At 40.5% G+C, this 18,490-nt stretch overlaps 1 protein-coding gene across 2 annotated transcripts; it reads left to right on the top strand.

The window, feature by feature from the left end:
* The first annotated feature begins 6,802 nt into the window (after positions 1–6,802).
* On the top strand, positions 6,803–17,986 carry caprin1b (cell cycle associated protein 1b). Of its 2 annotated transcripts, XM_085462165.1 has the most exons (18): positions 6,803–6,960; positions 8,335–8,499; positions 8,623–8,685; positions 8,762–8,848; positions 8,949–9,187; positions 9,294–9,376; positions 11,902–12,078; positions 12,182–12,234; positions 12,322–12,405; positions 13,641–13,826; positions 13,901–14,009; positions 14,091–14,152; positions 14,233–14,325; positions 14,484–14,627; positions 15,306–15,459; positions 15,660–15,839; positions 17,209–17,315; positions 17,413–17,986. In XM_085462165.1, exons 2-18 carry the CDS (start codon positions 8,335–8,337, stop codon positions 17,497–17,499), a joined length of 2,073 nt encoding a protein of 690 aa, XP_085318291.1. In that variant the 5' UTR covers positions 6,803–6,960; the 3' UTR covers positions 17,500–17,986. The 2 variants fall into 2 exon arrangements, with proteins under 2 accessions (XP_085318291.1, XP_085318290.1); XM_085462164.1 differs by lacking the exon at positions 6,803–6,960 and having other exon boundaries at positions 15,663–15,839.
* The last annotated feature ends 504 nt before the right edge of the window (positions 17,987–18,490 follow it).

The following is an 18,490-nucleotide window of genomic DNA, read 5'->3' as shown; positions in this document are numbered from 1 at the left end:
GGTCACTTTCTGTCAGGGTTCAGACGATGATGGTTATCACTGCGTTAAGTAATGTGAACTTGAATTCAGTGGATTTATTATATTATACTTAGAAGCAAATTCCAAGGACTTCATTTTACTTCCTGAATTGTGATTTTACATTTTAGAGGTCCTACATAAACACACAGCTGTAAACATGGTTGCCAGGGCCTTTTCAGACAATCAGGGAAGTCCCTTACTTTTTATTTTTTATTTATTATTTTTGTTGCATAACTTCTCTGTAATGTAATCTTAGATCACTGATTATGCACGAGAGTATTTTCAGACACTTTGAGCAATAACTTTGCATCACATATCTTCTAAACTAATAATTTTAAGGTTAATTGGCGTGGCTGTAGTTTAGGAGGTACAGCAGGTCACCTACTAATTGGTTTGAGCCCTGGCTGCTCCGGTTTGCGTGCCAGATTATCCTTGGGCAAGATCCTGAACCCGAAGTTGCTTTTGAAAAGTGTGGAAAAAGCACAAAAAAGTGCTTGTATGAAGTACTATATAAGTAGCAGTCCATCCACCAGTTAACTCACTAGTAATTACTTTAATGTTAATATTTCCATCTGACGTTTTAACGATTATGTTGAGGGTAAAACCCTCATATGTGTACTTGCTGATTCTTCACACAAAGCTCAGAGAAATCGTGAAGCTGGAGGAAGATGTGATTAAGCTATGCTTAGAAATAATCCAAAAGAAAGAGCTTGTGAAAGCTGCCTCTTTGGGGAATGAATGCATTGATATTTCTACATAGTTGGTGTCCTCATGGCTTTTCCTTTTCAAACCAGAGCTGCTGTGGGCCCTTCTCTTATCTCCTGCCAGTGCCTCAGGGCTGCCTGTAAGAGGGAGGGACACCGACAGCAGTCTGACTGGACAGGGAAGATAAAGCACCTAAACTCCAGCACCCAGAATCAGCTCCGCAGCCAAATGTAACAGAAAAAGATCACAGGCGAACTCTAAGATGAAGGCTGAAAGCATCCTTGGGCCACACAGTTTTAGAGCTGAGTAGACTCACTGGATTGATACCAAGCTGAGAAAGCCCAGGAGCAAGGTGAGCATGGCTGTTGTGTGCCAGCTACGCAGAAAACAGAGCAGTTTGACAGAGATAAAATTCAAACTACAAATCCTTCAGATGAGAAACACGTTCAGATTTTGTACAACACAATAACACAATGAAGGGACCATTTTGAGTATAGTGACTTTAATCTTCACTAAATAAAAATGTCATGCAGTTAAACCCTCTTGCTTATATGCAGTGCAGGAAATCATTATTTTATCCCCTGTAGAGTTTGTAAGTTTGCTCACTTACAAAGAAATGAACAGTCTCTAATGTTTGTGGTAGTTTCATTTTGATAGAGAGACAGAATATAGAACAAAAATCCACATGTGCCATGTGGCACATAAGCTACAATCAGTCAATCAATTACAGATACTCCTGATCTCAACTTATTATGTATACAAAGCACAACTATCCACTGAATCATTTTTTTCCATTCCAAGACCAAAAATCTGGCAAAGGATATCAGGGCCAAAAATTTAGACCTGCATTAGGCTGAAATGAGCCACAAGACCATCAGCAAGAAGCTTGGTGAGTAGATAACAACTGTTGATGTGATTATTCGGAAATGGAAGAAATATAAAATGAGCATCGATCTGGAGCTCCATGCAAGATCTTGCCTCAAGGGGTAAGGATGATCATGATAAAGGTTGTGGATCAGCCAAAAACTACATGTGAGGAGCTTGTTAATGATCTGAAGCAAGTCGGGACCACAGTCAGAACACCATTGTCAACACACTACACTATAATGGATTGAAAACTTTCACCCGCAAGAGAAGTCTTGGGAGAAAGAGCTGTGGTCAAATGAAACCAAAATCAAGCTCTTTGGCATCAAGTCCGCCAGCCATGTTTGTAGGAAGAGAAGTGAGCATGACCCAAAGAACACCATCGTTACAGTCAGGCATGGAGGTGGAAACATTATGCATTGGGTTTATTTTTATGCTAAGGGTACAAGACAACTTCACTGTATTGAGGAGCAAATGTATGGGAGCATGTACTATAAAATCTTGGACAAGAACTTCCTTTCTTCAGCCAGAACGCTGAAGATATGCTGTGGATGGGTCTTCCAGCATGACAATGACCCAAAGATATCGCCAAGGTAACGAAGGAGTGGCTAAAGAAGAAGCATGTTAACATCTTCGAGTGCTCTAGCTAGTCTCCAGGCCTCAATCCTGTAAGACTTCTGTGGAAAGACCTGAAGTTTAACGTTTCTAAGCAGCAGCAAAGAAACCTAAAGTATTTAGAGAGTTTATGTAAAGACTAGTGGGCCAAAAATCCTCTTGAGATGTGTGCAAACCTGACTAACTACAAGAAATATCTTAGTGATGTTTGCAACAAGAATTTCTCCACCAAGTATTAAGTCATGTTTTTCTTTCTTTCTGGATGTTTGGTCGATATTCTGTCTCTCTCCATTAAAATAAAGCTACCATAAAAATTAGATACTGATCATATCTTTGGAAGTGAGCAAACATACAAATTCAGCAGGGGATCAAGTAAGTATCCCTGCTGAATCCATATGAACAACAACAGCACAATGCAATTTTCCTTTGGCTTTGTAATGAAATGATTTGCACATATGGTTTAATTAATATTTCTTTGGTACTTTGAAAAGTTCCCATCCATATAGTTTAATATTAAAATTTAAAGTTCATTCTTTCTTGTCATAAACAGTCTTTACATGCAGTCAGCCAAGAAACTATTCTTGAGCTTTCAATGATGTAAAATAATCAAATAATGAATTAAACAGCTAAAGTTTTATTGACTGAGTGCCAATTTACGGTGCCAAAGATCAACAGTTTCAGTCAGTGCTTGCATTGTGTCATTTAGGAGGGGAGGTTTGTAATAGTCTTTTTAGTTTTTGGTATTTTAACTTTCTCCTCTCTGAGACAATTAAACAAAGGAGGTTTTGAAGCTCACAATCAATACTACCCATGGATACATGTGTAGTGATAATATTTGAATCCTTCCAGAATGCCACGTGGCATTAACACAAAGCACATGAACAAATTCATGACAGATGAGAAACACAAGAGAGAAGACAAAATCAGTACTGGCATGACACAAGTCATCCACTACTTCCTGTGGAGCTGACTGAGAGAGCCCAGAGGATGTTCAAACTGGCATGCAGAGACGAAGCTTTCCTGAAGGGTTGGTGCACATTGCATTCACTTCCTACTCCTCTACATGCACGATGGCACCCTTCTCATGGTTTCCCAGATAGACTGCTAGACTCCAGATGGCTCGGGGTGATAGGAGAAAGTATTCTCATACACAACTCGAGGCTGTTGTGACTGGGTGGTAAAACCCATATCTCTGTTTTAACGCTTCTTAAACGCCACCAGAAAGGAGGTGCACATTACTGTAGATCTGACATCCATGTGTCACCCTACCTCTGTAATAAAACTGAAAGGCGGGGGATTTTCACACTTCATGCTTTGAACTTTATAGCATTTAAAATAAGGGCAATAGTGACCTTTTATGCGAAATGTGGTTTGCTATTTTCAGCTTTTATTCCTCTCTGGGGTACAAGTTGGGGAGCAAACAGTTAAGAGTGTAGACAACCTTTAGGGAAGTGCATGTCCAACTTCCTGTTTTGCCTGTTTTGTACTGAGAGCATTATGGAGTTGAAAGCAGTGTGGAATGTCGGGGGGAAAAAAACATTGCTGCTAAGCAAACAGTAAAATCATACAGAAGCTAGTCATTCAGCAAAGAATGGGAATTTATTTCCCAAGAAACAAAATATTGAAAGTGCTTGCAGGAAAATTTCCTGAAGTAAAAGACTATGGACATGGTGTTGACTCTACGATTGTGCAAACTCTGGAACAGCATCAGTAAAAACGACTACTTCCTGTCCAATCTAAAGTGAAATGATATCTAGCTCTGGTTTAGCACGCCCCTCCTAAACAGCAAAAGGTCTAGAAATGTTTTATTGTTTACTGGCACCACAAAGCACTGAGTTGTGCTTTTAACCTAAAAAGTTTTGTTGTAAAGGTCAGAGGTCAGATGAGGACCCACCCTAGAATTCTACTAGAAAAGCTGGTCAGTCGTTGTTCGATTGAAATATAGCAGGCTGCGGAAATGAGTCACTGAAAGGGAGCTTCATTTACCCTTGGGATCCTCCCATAATCACTATTATCCTAAAAGAAAACACTTTTAGTGGAACATTGCAATCAAAAAGCTGTGCAGACATGTTAACTGCTTCCTGTATTTGGCAAAACAACAGAAAGCTGGCTACACATTCTTTTCAATAGTCTCCTGGTAAGCTTGACTGGCAAGCTGGTATGTAACTTACATGGAAATTGTGTAAAGTAAAATAAAAAAAATAAAATCCAGAAGCAGTTGTTGTTGTTTTTTTAATTCTGTTAATCAAGTCCATTTGTCTGTTAGCGTGAGTCCTTTATCCTCATTTATAAATAAAAAACTACATTTTTAAAGATTTGAAGTCTGAGTAATTACATTTATTAAAAACTGGTCAACATATTTCCATGTAAGGGAAGAGTGAAACTTTCACTTCAGTCCAGCATCAATATTTGTTGATCATATATTGACCTTTACTGCCACCTGGTGATAAGTAACTAAAAACTATCTTTGGTTGAACATGTCAACCCTGTAAGATCGTTGTTACATTTGTTAAAATCTATTTGTTTAGGTGCTTGTAGAACTAGACACTTATTATTCTAAAATGGATAAAAGTAAAATAGAGATATTAACTTAAATACTTTTTTTCATATAAAAAACTGCATTGCAGGTTTTAGACCTTGGAATCATGACAAAAGAGGTGCAGGAGATTCCATCTGTCTATTTTCATCCACTTATTCAATCTAGGGTCACAGAGGACAGAAGCCTATCCCAGCTTTGGCAGGGTACACCCTGGACAGGTCACCAGTCCATCACAATGAGGCTGTAAATGTTCTCAAACAATTCCTCAGGATTGTTTTTTAAGATGATTTCTAATTTTAAGTTCTTGAAAATATAACACAAACATATCATGCCTGTTGTTATATCCATCATAGCTCTCTAGCTAGCTGCCAGTATTAAGTTTAAGTCTCCAAAGCATGCTGCTGGGCCACGTTTTTAGTTGGACATTGGCTACTTTTTCACTTATGTTCAGTCCAGTCCTTGTACCTCACCATTTTCAGAGGATTTTTTTGTAATGTTTTGATTTGGGCTTTTTTTTTGTTAGTTTTTTGTTAAGCCATTTGTTACTTAACCATGCATCATTCAAGCATAAAAAGGCACCTAACTCAAGGACCATTGTTGTGTATACATATAACAGACACCTAGCACATTATTTTTTCCCGTTTAGTTGAATCTATGAAAAATACCAAAAATAACTCACAGGCGTAATGTAGAATTTTTGCACTATCAAGGTGATTCCCAAAGAGACCTGGTATATCTTGGTATGGTGTGCCCTTAAAAAAATCTGAGGAAACTGAACAAGTGGAGGATAAATAAGTGGCAGGCCAAAAGAACTGTCCACAGCATATGAACATTATTTAAAACGTATGTGCTTAGAAATTATTTCACTGGAATGGTAGCTGTCAAGAAGCTATTCCCAAGGAAGGGGAACAAGAAGAAAAGGTATCCCAAATTACACAAGAATTGGACTGAAAATCAGTGGTAACAGGTCGTATGGAGTCATGAATCTCAAATCGTTATCAGTTTGTATAAAGGAAGTCAGGATAGAGGTACAACAGTGAGTGTCTACAGTCATCTGCAAAACACAGTGTAGATGACATGGCTCTTCAGCCAGTGCAGTTGAAGATACTGTCAAAATTGATGAAATTTGCAAAGCAGAAAAGTACAGACAAATTTTAAGACACCATGCAATACCATCTGGTAAGTGTCTGATTGATAATGGCTTCAGTTTTTAGCATGGCAATAATCCCAAACACGTGCCAATACAGTAAAAGCATACCTGGACAGAAAAAACACACAAGTAAAGAGTATTAGTTATGGATTGGCCTCCAAGGGACCAGTCAGTATAAAGTCAGCCAGTCAGTTTAAAGTCATTATATACAAATGTTGATTCTCAGGGTTGTTGAAGCTTTCCTAGGGATGGTCCAAGACTTTTGTATACTACTGACCTTAAAACATGCAATTAAGGAAAGTAGTATGTTACTTTTAAATTTGTATATTGTGTCCTTTTTTGTTTGTTTTGTTTGTTTTTTGGCAAAATTAATTACATGCAAAGCTTGAGTACAGAGAGAAAGTATAAACACACACACATATACATATACATATATATATATATATATATATATATATATATATATAAACTCAAGTGAAACTTCTGAACTCTTAGGGGTCTTACAGGCCATCTTACATATTTAAATGCACACTTACATGATCTATATAACTTTGAACTGCTGCTATAAAAGATTGTAGAGCAGGTGTGAGGTGGTGCTCAGAGTAGCAGTGGATAAACTGTACGAGGCACAGGGAAAGATATGATAGCCTAATCAAAGCTAATGATTGTGCAGATTTTCTGTCTGGAGGCTGGAGACAATTATGCCTGATCACAAATAGAAACTGCAAACGTTTAATTGGCTTATAACTTTCCATTTATTTAAGTGATTAATTATTGATTTCTTACTGGTAAAGTCTGACTTTTTTAATTGTTTGCGTTAAATAAAAATATTTTTTTTCGTGATTTTTCCGCGTATATATATTCAGGCATATCTAAGATAGCTAAAAACGGACCTTCGCCTTTATAAAGAGTTTCTTCTTCTTTCGAACCGTCTCAGTTGTCGGTGAGGCCGGCGGGGCGGATCCCACACAAGAGTGCAAGAGAAAAATAAAGCAACACAACAATAATAACAACTTGGCCTTTTCGTACTTTTCGCTGCCGAGCTCCCCTGTGGATATAAAACAGCAAGGTGGGTCATTCGGGAGCCGCTGTATCGAGGCAACGGGTCTCCCGGCGGCCGGCTTGTGGCTAGCACGCGCTGCTGTAGCTATCAGATGCTAAGTCAGTGGTGTGTGCTAACGGTAGTGCGGCCAAGGCCATTTTACCAAATCGAAGAGATGAGATCTGCAAGCTGGCCGTACTGCCGAGGAGGCTCAGACTTGCTAGCGAGTGGTATAGATTTACAGCCCGAGGTCTGAGGAAGCTATATTGACGGGGAGAAAGTGCGGGGTTAGAAAAATGATATCTCTCAAGGCTGCGCAGTTTGGATTAAAGTTAGCCAGATGCTATTAGAGAATAGTTTTAAGGCCTAGGGTTTTTGTCTTGAACACTTACTGTTACAAAACTATAGCTAACTTCACTGTCACTTAAATTACAGCTATAATACATCATGTTAAAAAAAATATATTAGGTCTGCTGTGTTATTTGGGCCAGTTGCTCTAGTTATGTTATTCACCAGTGACCATATTTATTTTCGTGTATAGTATAGTTGACTGTTTCATTTACGAACTTAAGTGTCAAGAATATACATCAGGAGCTTTACATTCTAAGCAGAATAGTTCGCTGTCTCTCCAGAGTACGCACAAGGAAAACTTAATAAAGCTTTCAGTTAACCTCTCAAATATACCCATCCAGCAATTAGTACATCCAGACCCACCTTAGCATGCACATGACGGTATCTCATGTAGTATAGGGACTGATAGCAACAGTTTTCTCAAAGAATTCAGTCGAAATTGTGAAGCACAGTGCAAAAATAAATCCAAATCTGCAGCTTCTCTACTCGTCATATTCTGATACTTTATTCCCAGTTTTGTTTGTTGTTGTTTTTTTATCAGTTATTAATATATTAACTCTGGATATCTGCTTATTACAACTTCCAGTCAAGTCATCATGTTTATATTGTAAAAAACTATCTACCACTTAAAATCTGTGTATTTTGCTGCTTGAAATTAATTCGAATTATTTATATGTTGTTGTTTTTAAGGTAACATGAAGCCTAAATCTGCTGTGGCACTAAATGCTGAGTCAGGGGCCTGCTGTGGCTGAATCTATGTAATTCTTATTGATGTAGAAAATTATCTGCAGTGATCCTGCCTAAGAGGATCTATTTGGTGTGTCCTTTTTGAAGGTTTTGAGTGAAATTAATAATTTAACCTAAGATGATTTTCAGGTTAGTCATTAATAAAAGTTATCTTTAGCTGAAGCAAAACAATGACACGGTTCCCTGTGGTCCACAGATAGTTTTGAGTATTTTCCACTATACTTTTTTTTTTCTTTCTGTTTTTTGAGTACATGAAAATATTTTTGTCACCAAAAGCTGAACTGTTATACTTTCAATTCCTAGATGCCCTCAGCAATGAATGCAAACAGGACGGTGCAGTCTGCCAGCCCAGATGTGGGATCCGCTCCAGGGTCAATGGGCAATCTTGCACTTGGTGGACAGTCTGAAGTTTTGAAGCAAGTTCTTGTTGTTATTGAAAAGAAGGTGCGCAACATGGAGAAGAAAAAGGTGAGGACTATTGACCGGTTTGTTCCAGGTCTGCTTGACTAAACTGAATTTCTGACAATAACCAGTTGTCTACATTGTGGTTAATCTTTAAACTGTTTGTTGCATTTTTGCATCTTGTTACAGAGCAAACTGGATGATTATGAAGTCAGGAAGAATAAAGGGGAGGGTCTTAATCAGGACCAGCTGGTGGGTACTTGGAAACCAAAATCATTTTTAAAAGGAATGTAAAACTTGTGAAACATCTGTTCCTTCATCTTTTTAGGAAGCCCTCTCCAAGTACCAGGAAGTCATGAATAACTTGGAATTTGCCCGAGAGTTGCAAAAGACATTTGTCACATTGGGACAAGATGTAAGGTTGAGTTTTAATTTTCTAGAAATGTTCATCAAAGATGTGTACACCCTGGATTGTAATAACTTGATCTTTTGTGGCTCATACTCATTATCCTCAGATCCAGAAAGTAGTGAAGAAGTCTGCAAGGAGGGAGCAGCTGCAGCGGGAGGAAGCTGAGCAAAGAAGGCTGAAGACGGTTCTGGAGCTGCAGTTCATCCTTGATCGGCTGGGTGATGAAACTGTGCGGCAGGACCTGAAGCAGGGAGTTGGTGGCTCACCACTGCTGACAGATGCAGACCTTGCAGTTTTTGATGAGTTCTACAAGCTAGTGGGGCCAGAACGTGACCAAAACATCAGGTTTGTCTAAGGCAATGATACAGAAAACTTGTGCCTAGTTGTGGGTTTTGTGTTTTCTTTTTCCCCATAAAAAGCTGATTTTAAGCGCTTATTTTTATCTGTGCAGGCTCGCTGATCAGTATGAAGATGCATCTGTTCACCTCTGGGACCTGCTGGAAGGGAAGGACAAGGCTGTGGTTGGAACAACATGTAAGCCAAATTTTAACTCATTTCCGTAGTAATCAACTCTGGTGTATTATTCAGTTTCTTAGTTTCTCTATTGCTTTGGCCAATTAGCTAAAGCATTTTATTTCTCCTTTTAGTTTTTTATAGACAAGCAGTTCAGCTTATCAAAGATAATGTCAAGTAAAATAATACTTGAAATAATGTAATTGCAGCCTTGCTAAAATTTATTGCAGAATTAAGGGGCGTCATTATTCAAGACAAATTGGCTTTATTTAGATGCCCAGCTGGCACTGAAAATTGTTGGCAGGACATTTTATCAGATGGATGGTGACACAACAGTCATCTGTAAGCTTTTTATCACACTGAAGCTGGTCATAAGTAATCTGTCGCATACTTTGGGAGTAGTTGTCCGAATCTGGAGATCCCAAATCAATGCGCCTGGTCAAAAGTTACTCCGGTTGTAAGTCAGTCTTAATACATTAATGACATGTGCATGTAGTGTTTTTGTTAATGCAGCAATGTGAATAATCAAGGCTTGGGGCTATTGGCATTACTGCATTCTCAGCGATCTGACCTGAAGCCTCGCACTACTGCATTCAGCTAGGGGGCTGAGAGCTGTGGGCTTATCCTGACTCAGCAGTAGGGCAGGGTGCCAGCAGCCCTGTCGCCTGTGGTTCCACTAGTCAGATTTTTAGAGCCACATTAGGATACTGGTGACCCAGTTCACTGTGACACCTTTCAACCCTTTCCTGTCAGTCAGAGGTCTCATTCAGAGAGTCAGGGTGAGATTAATCAAAGTGACAGCAGACTTTTTCACCTAAAGCATAAGGCAGAGAAAGAAAAGATACTGGGCTGCTTTGGCTGAAGATCCAAAAGCATAAATGCATGAATCATCTTGAAGGTTTTCTACCATTTTCAAGAAAATTATAAATCATGTTTGGATTTATAATCCAATCAGTAAGCTCTTACCAAAATTGTTTCCATTGTATGGGCTTAGATTTTTTTTTTTTTTTTTTTTTTTTTAAAACTTACATCAGTCTTCACATTGCCATACTTTTTAGTTCATAGATTTAAAGCAACTTAAGACTGTAAGTTCCCTCATATTTATGTGTGCCAAAAATCCCATTTGGAGGCTGTTTTACAACAATACTAGGGATACTTGTATTGGCCTTTCTGTGCAGTATTTGTTTGTTCTCTGTGAGCTTATCTAGGTTCTCAGTCCTCTGGCATTCTCCCAGAGTCCAAAGACATGTCTGTTAAATAAATTAGTATATTATAAATTGGCCAGAGGTGTGATTGTGAGCATGAATGGTTGTCTCTCTGTGTTAGCCCTGCAGTGGGCTGGTGACCATGCCACAGTGTACCCTGCTTCTCATCTGACATCTGGGAGAGGCTCCAGCCCACCACATGACGCAGAATTGGATAATTGGCTAAACATGTATATGAATAGATACATATTTATAGGAAATATTGTGCTATTTTTGATGCTGTTGTACCTGAAGAATATGACTGTATATGTATAAAGCCAATGCTGTTGTGTATTGTTGTTGTTGTTATTATGGTTATTATTATTATTATTATTATTATTATTTCATATTGAAGTAGGGTAGGGGGAGGCTAAATCCTACTACTGTCATAAAAATCTGTTTACAATATTGCTCAGCAAAGTGGTTCGTGGTGGTGTTAATTAATGTGGCTTTGGTACTAAAAACTGAGCTGCAGGGAATCATCTTTTTTTTTTTTTTTTTTTTTTTTTTTTAAATTATTATTTTTATTGCAAATGTTTGTAGGCTTAGTCTGTATGTGGTGTTGTAGAGACTAAAGGTGGAGTAGCACTGAATTCAACAGTTTTGAAAGTTGGACTTGGAAATTACCAGAGCCCTACTGTGTCCAACTGAGGAAAGCTGGAGTACTAATGCCATTTTCTACTACATGAATCAACCTTTTAAAGGGATTCACATTTAGAAATGATTAGCTTGTGTTCTTTTCTTTGTAGAACAGTTCAGTTAATGTGTGCATTTGCCTACTATGCATCCACCACCATCTACATCGTGATTAAAAACATTGTTTGTTTTGTAAAGCCATTTTAACCTTTAGCTAGACAACAATGTCTCATTCAGAGGCAGTTCTGAAAGTAATAATAAAAACACTGATCTTTGGCTTTGATTCCTGTGGAAGATGCAGGGGGAAAACATTTTGAGGCTGCAGTCACTAAATGTGTGGTCTTTTTACTGATGAAATTCCTCAAATTTGCACATTTATCTTTTTTAAAAAGTGGAAGTTCAGGTTTAGTGTGGGATGTAAAGCTTGCATCACTGCTCAGTGTTTATTTAATTGAAACTCAGTATTGTTACATCTCGTTTGGAGTTTAGCTTGTTAAGCTCTCCTTAGTGTATCAGAAACACTTCCTGTTAAGTCATCGATTGATCCAAAGGTCCTAATACTGACACTTTGTTATTCCCGTGGCAGCTCAATGCATGCTTTGATGGTTTGAGTTTCTGTTGAAATGCTGAATTTTATTTTATTTTTTTTGTCACCCCCTCTGCTAGACAAGGCACTGAAGGAAACTTTGGACCAGGTTCTGCTGAGTGGGTACTTTGACCGGATTCCATCTCACCAAAATGGAGTGTGTGAGGAGGAAGAAGAAGAGGAAGAGCCAGCTGCTGCTGCAGCACCTGCAGTAGTAGCTGAATCGTCAGAAGCAGAAGAGCAGACTGCCGATCCAGGTCTTGACCACTTTCTGATGTCTTACCACTTAAAAAGTCCTAACATAATCCAGCAATAAAGAAGTCATCACAGCATTCACTGAATAATTTTTCCTCTTTACAGACACTGAAATAATTGAGGAATTCACAGAGCCCATTGCAGTGGAAACAACAGAGGTGAGAGCAAGTTTTTCTCTTCCATCAAAATCTGGGGAGCTTATTATATTTTCATCTTTGTGCTGATGTTTGCTTTATTACTTCCAGTTTGTAAACAGACAGTTCATTCCAGATGGCACATACAGCGGCAGTGAGAAGGAACAGGGAGACGAGTGGACCCGAGAAACGGAGGTATGATGTAATTATGAAGTAGATTTGAAAATTAATGAGCTAACTCAAAGCTAGTAGTAGTAATTAAATGTTTTGAAAGAAAATACATCTTCTGCTTGTACTTAAATCTCCAAGAGGTTTTTTTTTGGTTTTTTTTGTACAGTCTTTATTAATTCAGTGTTTTTGTAAATTCTGGCTTCTGAAGCTGTTTCAAAACATCAGCAACATGACCATGAAACAGAAATTTGTAGAGAAGAAAAAAACAACTAGCGGCTGCTGCTATCGCAGAAACTAACATTTTCATTCTCTCATTAGAGGGTAATCTTTCTGTACTTTTATTTATTTCAAAAACTTGAAAATTTGGGGATAAATATTGAAGAAGATTTAGGCAACACTTGAAGTTTTATTTTATTTATTTTTTAAATCCAGTCTATCACATGTTTTGCTAAACTCAAGGAGTGGTGGTTGTGATGACAGCAGCCACACTTCTCTTTAAGTGCAGCTGAAGAAATGTGGTGTAACCTGTTTGCTAAATGGTTCAGTATGCAGTTACCTATAGAGCTCTGTGGAGCTTTTGATTCTGCTCTAGGCAGTACGTGGCTAACAGTTTAACTCCTTTTTACTTATTTGAGTTTGTGTGCTAATCCTGAAGCCAGTTATTTTTTCATTAAAGACTTGATTAACCAACTATGATTCAGGATAGAAGTCGTTATCATTTCCAGACTTTTTCCCCCCTGCGAGTCCTGCTCAGTGTATTGGCCTTCATTGGCACCTGCTAACAGAACTTTCTAAGAACTGGTTCTCAACTGGGACAATTTCTCTGTACTCATCTGAAAATGAAACGATTAGTGAGGGGGGGATCCCTCAGGGAGCAGTAAATCTTTTTCACATCCGGGGCATTTCTATATATATACTCTGGCTTTGTCTACTTACAGGTTGTCACATCTATGTTTGAGCGCCACCCTGAGATGGTATGAATGCTTGTGACAAGTGTGCAACACACAAGGTTTTGTTTTTAACTGAGGATATCCCATGACTCGGTCTGCCTGACAAGAAAGAAGTTGTCGAGTCAATGAAGTAATTGCAATGCTGGAAAGCTCAGATTACATTTTTGGTCTTAATCTGTGATGTCTTGGTTTACTAATCCTGATGTGAATACGAATGCATACAACTTTTCATGAACATTAAACCACTTTTCAGTGGTTCTCGTTCAGTGCATTTCTCACTCACTTGTCCTCTCCCCCTTCCACTATCAGGCAGTTGCTGCCTTACAACAGCAGCAACCGCAGCAGCAGCCTGTGCAGCCTGCAGCGCCCCCTGTTGCCCTGGATACCCACCCAATGAACTTGACGTCTCCTGCGCCTCCTACTGACCCCATGGCCAGGAAGCAGGTGGTGCAAGACTTAATGGCGCAGATGCAGGGGACGTACAACTTCATGCAGGTGTGGATTTAGTTGAAAGCACTGCTGTTTGTGTTTGGATGTTGTAACTTGGTACTAATTACCTCTATTCTCAGGACTCCATGTTGGAGTTCGATGGACAGCCTATTGACCCAGCCATTGTATCGGCGCAGCCCATGAAACCTGCCCAAAACATGGAGGTGCCACAGATGGGGTGTCCTCCAGGTATGTTGTACCAAAGAGAAACAGTCTTTATTTTATTTGTTTTAAGTTATGTCAGGTCTGACAATGTTTAAATTGTCTTAGTTCATCCTGAGACCCGGCTATCACAACCCAACTCTGTTCCTGTTCAACCTGAGCCCACACAAGTAAGTACTTAAATATAAGCAAACATGCTGTTAGAAATTGTATGGAGAATGGGTGTAATTTCTACTCCTACTGTTTACAGGTTCCAATCATATCTCCAACACCACCACCTATGTATCAGACCTCACACACACCAGATCCTCGACCCTCAGCAGAATCCATTGACCCCATCCAGGTAAACTGTGGTGGGACTTCAGTAAAGCTTTAATTTTTAAACTCTTTATATATGGAGTAGTTTTTCCATTGAAAGGTGGGGAAGTGCTCATTGCAGTCATGTGAAATTTTGCTGACCGTTTTTAATGTGATGTGTATTATGCCTTCCCTGCTCAACAGCCCTCCATGTCTTTGTCGGAGCAGCCTCCACCCTCTACAGTTCTCCCTCCAGCCTCACAGACGCCGGTGTTCCAGCCTGTTTCCAAAGCTCCTCACAGTGGTGGCATCAATGTCAACGCAGCACCATTCCAGTCCATGCAGACAGTAAGGCTTTGCTTCCTTTTGATTTTTTTTGTTTTTGGAGGTATAAATATGAACTGCTTCTCATGTCATAAAATAGCCGGTGTTAAAACCATGTTGTTCTTTATGGCAATTTCAGGGTTTACTCCATGTGGGGTTCTGCTTTGTTTCATGTATTCCACACATGCACTGTTTTCCATATCTTTGGTCCTCTAATTTTGTTAAACATTCACACACTTGTCAACTTTTCACGCTGTTCAGCCAAATACAACAAACAAGCTGCTTTTTAGCATGCATGTGTGGAACGTGGTTGGATACCCTCAGTTGTGGTGTTGTAGCATTCACAGTTCTCGTGCATCGTGCAGCTGTTCCCCTTCCATGCTTGGAGTGTGATTAAAGAAATTTTACTGAAATCTGGAGCATCAAGCGCATCATGTGGATAAACCAGCTGTTTGGAGCACAGAGTGCTCTTCACCACTGGAGTCACAACAGAAGTTCATTAATGACTTACTTTTTTTTTTGTTTGTTTGTTTTGTTTGTTTTGAGTCCTGAAGTGACCTTATCACATTGCGTTTAAAATACGTTTATAGCAGAACAGTTGAAATCAGGAAATGGGTGGCAGTGGACTTTACTCCTAATAACCATGTGACCTTTCCTCTGATTTTTGGCTTCATAACAATGTGGGTTTTGTTTATCCCTCAGGTGTTCAACCTTAATGCTCCAGTCCCACCAGCTAATGAGGCTGAGGCTTTGAACCAGGCCAGCCAGTATCAGAGCTACAATAACCAGGCCTTTAGCAGCCAGCCACAGCATCCAGTGGAGCAGACGGAGATGCAGCCAGAACAGCTGCAATCTGGTGGGCAGACTTTAAATTTTATCTTCGCAACTTAAGTTTTCCTGTCTATTTTTTTTTTTTTCTTTTTTTTTTTCTTTTTTTCCTTTTTCCCTTCCTAGAGGCGGCACTGCAGTTAAACTTTATTTAAATGCATGTTCTTGTTCAACTACAGACTGAGTTATTGTGTTTTGGACCCCTTGCTATCTTGGTTTATTTTTTAGTAGTTGGTGCCTTCCATTCCCAAGACCAACCTGGAGGCCATCAACAGCCTTCCCAGCAGGGTCCAGGCTTTGGCAGGCAGGCTCAGTCCTTCTATAACAGCAGAGGTATGTCTCGTGGTGGACCTCGCAACGCCCGGGGCATGATCAATGGATACAGAGGCTCATCAAATGGTTTCCGAGGTATGATAACACCCTCAGCTGTAAGTTAGTGGTTTCACTTTGAAACAAGACTGAATATGTAATTTATTTGTTCATTTCTTTATTTTATTTTATTTTCCATCCATCCATCCATCTTTATCCGGGGCCGGGTCGCGGGGGCAGCAGCCTAAGCAAAGAGGCCCAGACCTCCCTCTCCCCAGCCACCTCCTCCAGCTTATCCGGAGGAATACCAAGGCGTTCCCAGGCCAGCCGAGAGATATAATCTCTCCAGCGTGTCCTGGGTCTGCCCCGGGGCCTCCTCCCGGTGGGACATGCCTGGAACACCTCACCCAGGAGGCGCCCAGGGGGCATCCTTGTCAGATGCCCGAACCACCTCAGCTGGCTCCTTTCGATGTGGAGCAGCAGCTGCTCTACTCTGAGCCCCTCCCGGATGGCCGAACTTCTCACCCTATCTCTAAGGGAGAGGCCAGCCACCCTTCGGAGGAAGCTCATTTCTGCCGCTTGTATCCGCGATCTCGTTCTTTCGGTCACTACCCACAGCTCGTGGCCATAGGTGAGGGTAGGGACGTAGATCGACCGGTAAATTGAGAGCTTCGCTTTTACACTCGGCTCCCTCTTCACCACGACGGACCGGTGCAGCGTCCGCATTACTGCAGCTGCAGCCCCAATCCGTCTGTCGATCTCCGGCTCCCTTCTCCCATCACTCGCGAACAAGACCCCGAGATACTTGAACTCCTCCACTTGGGGCAGGAACTCATCCCCGACCCGGAGTGGGCACTCCACCCTTTTCCGGCTGAGAACCATGGCCTCAGATTTGGAGGTGCTGATCCTCATTCCCGCTGCTTCACACTCGGCTGCGAACCGTTCCAGTGCGAGCTGGAGGCCCTCACCCGATGAAGCCAACAGAACCACATCATCTGCAAAAATCAGAGATGAGATTCTGAGGCCACCAAAGCGAAAGTCCTCCGCCACTTGGCTGCGCCTAGAAATTCTGTCCATAAAAATTATGAACAGAACCGGAGACAAAGGGCAGCCCTGGCGGAGCCCATCACCCACCGGGAACGAGTCCAACTTATTGCCGGCAATGCCAACCAAGCTCTTGCAACGGTTGTATAGGGATCGAATGGCCCGTAGCAATGGGCCAGACACCCCATATTCCCGCAACACCTCCCACAGGACACCCCGAGGGACACGGTCGAATGCCTTCTCCAAGTCCACAAAACACATGTAGACTGGTTGGGCAAACTCCCATGCACCCTCAAGTATCCTGGAGAGGATAAAGAGCTGGTCCAGTGTTCCGCGACCAGGACGTTCTCTTTTATTACACATTTGTATTTGGTAGCATGAGTTTCTCATGCATTAATTCTAATTTGTGTCTTTGTGTTTCCAGGTGGCTACGATGGTTATCGTGCTCCTTTCGCCAACTCTCCAAACTCGGGATATGGACAAACTCAGTACAGCACACCTCGGGATTACTCAAATGGGAATTATCAGAGGGTATGAAAGAAGTGTTCAAACTGTACGTGATCTTTGTTGCTGTTTTGTTGTTACAATTTCTAAAACATCCCTTTCCTTTTTGTTTTTTCTTTGTTAGGACGGTTACCAGCAGAACTACAAACGTGGAGCTGGTCAGGGACCCAGAGGAGTGTCAAGAGGCAGCACTCAAGCAATGCGATCCTGAAAAGGCCTTTTCATAATGACTGTGACTGATTAACTTGCACCACACTGAAAATCCAGAATTCGAGAATGCATTTGCCCCATCTCACTCACGCCCATTGTTTTTGTTTTTTCTTCTTTCCCTCTCGTCCATCTCTTAAATCAAAGTAATGCCTGCTTTGATATTTGGAAGTCATTTAAAGTTTCAAACGCAAGCTAAACTGTAAATCAATGATTTACATATGCCCTGTGTCTCAATCTTCCTGTAAACTTGAACGATTTCATAAGTTATGTTTTTTTAATTATTTTAATTTTTTTTGTATTTAAAAAATACACCTGCCACTGGTCCAATCCCTGGGAGTTGTTGTTTTTTTGTTTTGTTTTGTTTTTTTTTCCCCTGTTCTTTTCTGTAATTTTGGCTCCAAAAAAAGGCATTTACGTTCAACAAGCTCCCATTTCCTTGTTTGTAAATGGATGTTGCTTCAAGAGTTTCAATAAAGTTGTGTTGCATACCTGTGCTTCATCCTTGAGTTTCTTGCTGTAGGGTAAATCTCATTTTACTTATGTTATTGCTCCAAAGAGGTCTCCAAAGATAACACTAATGTAGTGGCAGGCATCTTTCTCAGTAATTGTTTTGACCCAAAAAACACACTGCGCATGTCCCCCAACACAGAGTAATATAGTGTACGCTGTTAAGTGCAAGTCCCGTTCAGTGTATTGGCATTCATTGGCACCTGCTAACTAAACTTTCTAACAACTGGTTCTGAACTGGGACAGTTTCTGTACTCATCTGAAAATGAAACTACAACAGATTAGTGAGGGGGGCTGAAATCCCTCAGGGAGCAGCGCGCGCACACACACACACTTACAGGTTGTCTCATCAATGTTTAAGCACCAGCCGAGATGGTATGAATGCTTGTGACAAGTATGCAACACACAGGGTTTTGTTTTTGTTTTTAACTGAGGCTATCCCATGACTCGGTCTGCCTGACAAGAAAGAAGTTGTCGAGTCAGTG

This window comes from Copadichromis virginalis, linkage group LG7 (assembly GCF_057382275.1).
Source record: "Copadichromis virginalis isolate Kocher_CV1m ecotype Utaka linkage group LG7, C_Virginalis_male_GT1.1, whole genome shotgun sequence".
Lineage (NCBI taxonomy): Eukaryota > Metazoa > Chordata > Actinopteri > Cichliformes > Cichlidae > Copadichromis > Copadichromis virginalis.
The sequence above is the reverse complement of the archived record's forward strand: the minus strand, read 5'-3'. Positions and strand labels throughout refer to the sequence as shown.

What these genes read in the sequence shown, in the direction of transcription:
- caprin1b (XM_085462165.1), top strand. Translation starts at nt 8,335, where the DNA reads ATGCCCTCAGCAATGAATGCAAACAGGACGGTGCAGTCTGCCAGCCCA. An exon ending in AGTGGACCCGAGAAACGGAG is followed by an intron (nt 12,406 to 13,640) that starts GTATGATGTAAT and finishes TTCCACTATCAG; the next exon opens with GCAGTTGCTGCCTTACAACA. An exon ending in CTCATCAAATGGTTTCCGAG is followed by an intron (nt 15,840 to 17,208) that starts GTATGATAACAC and finishes TTGTGTTTCCAG; the next exon opens with GTGGCTACGATGGTTATCGT.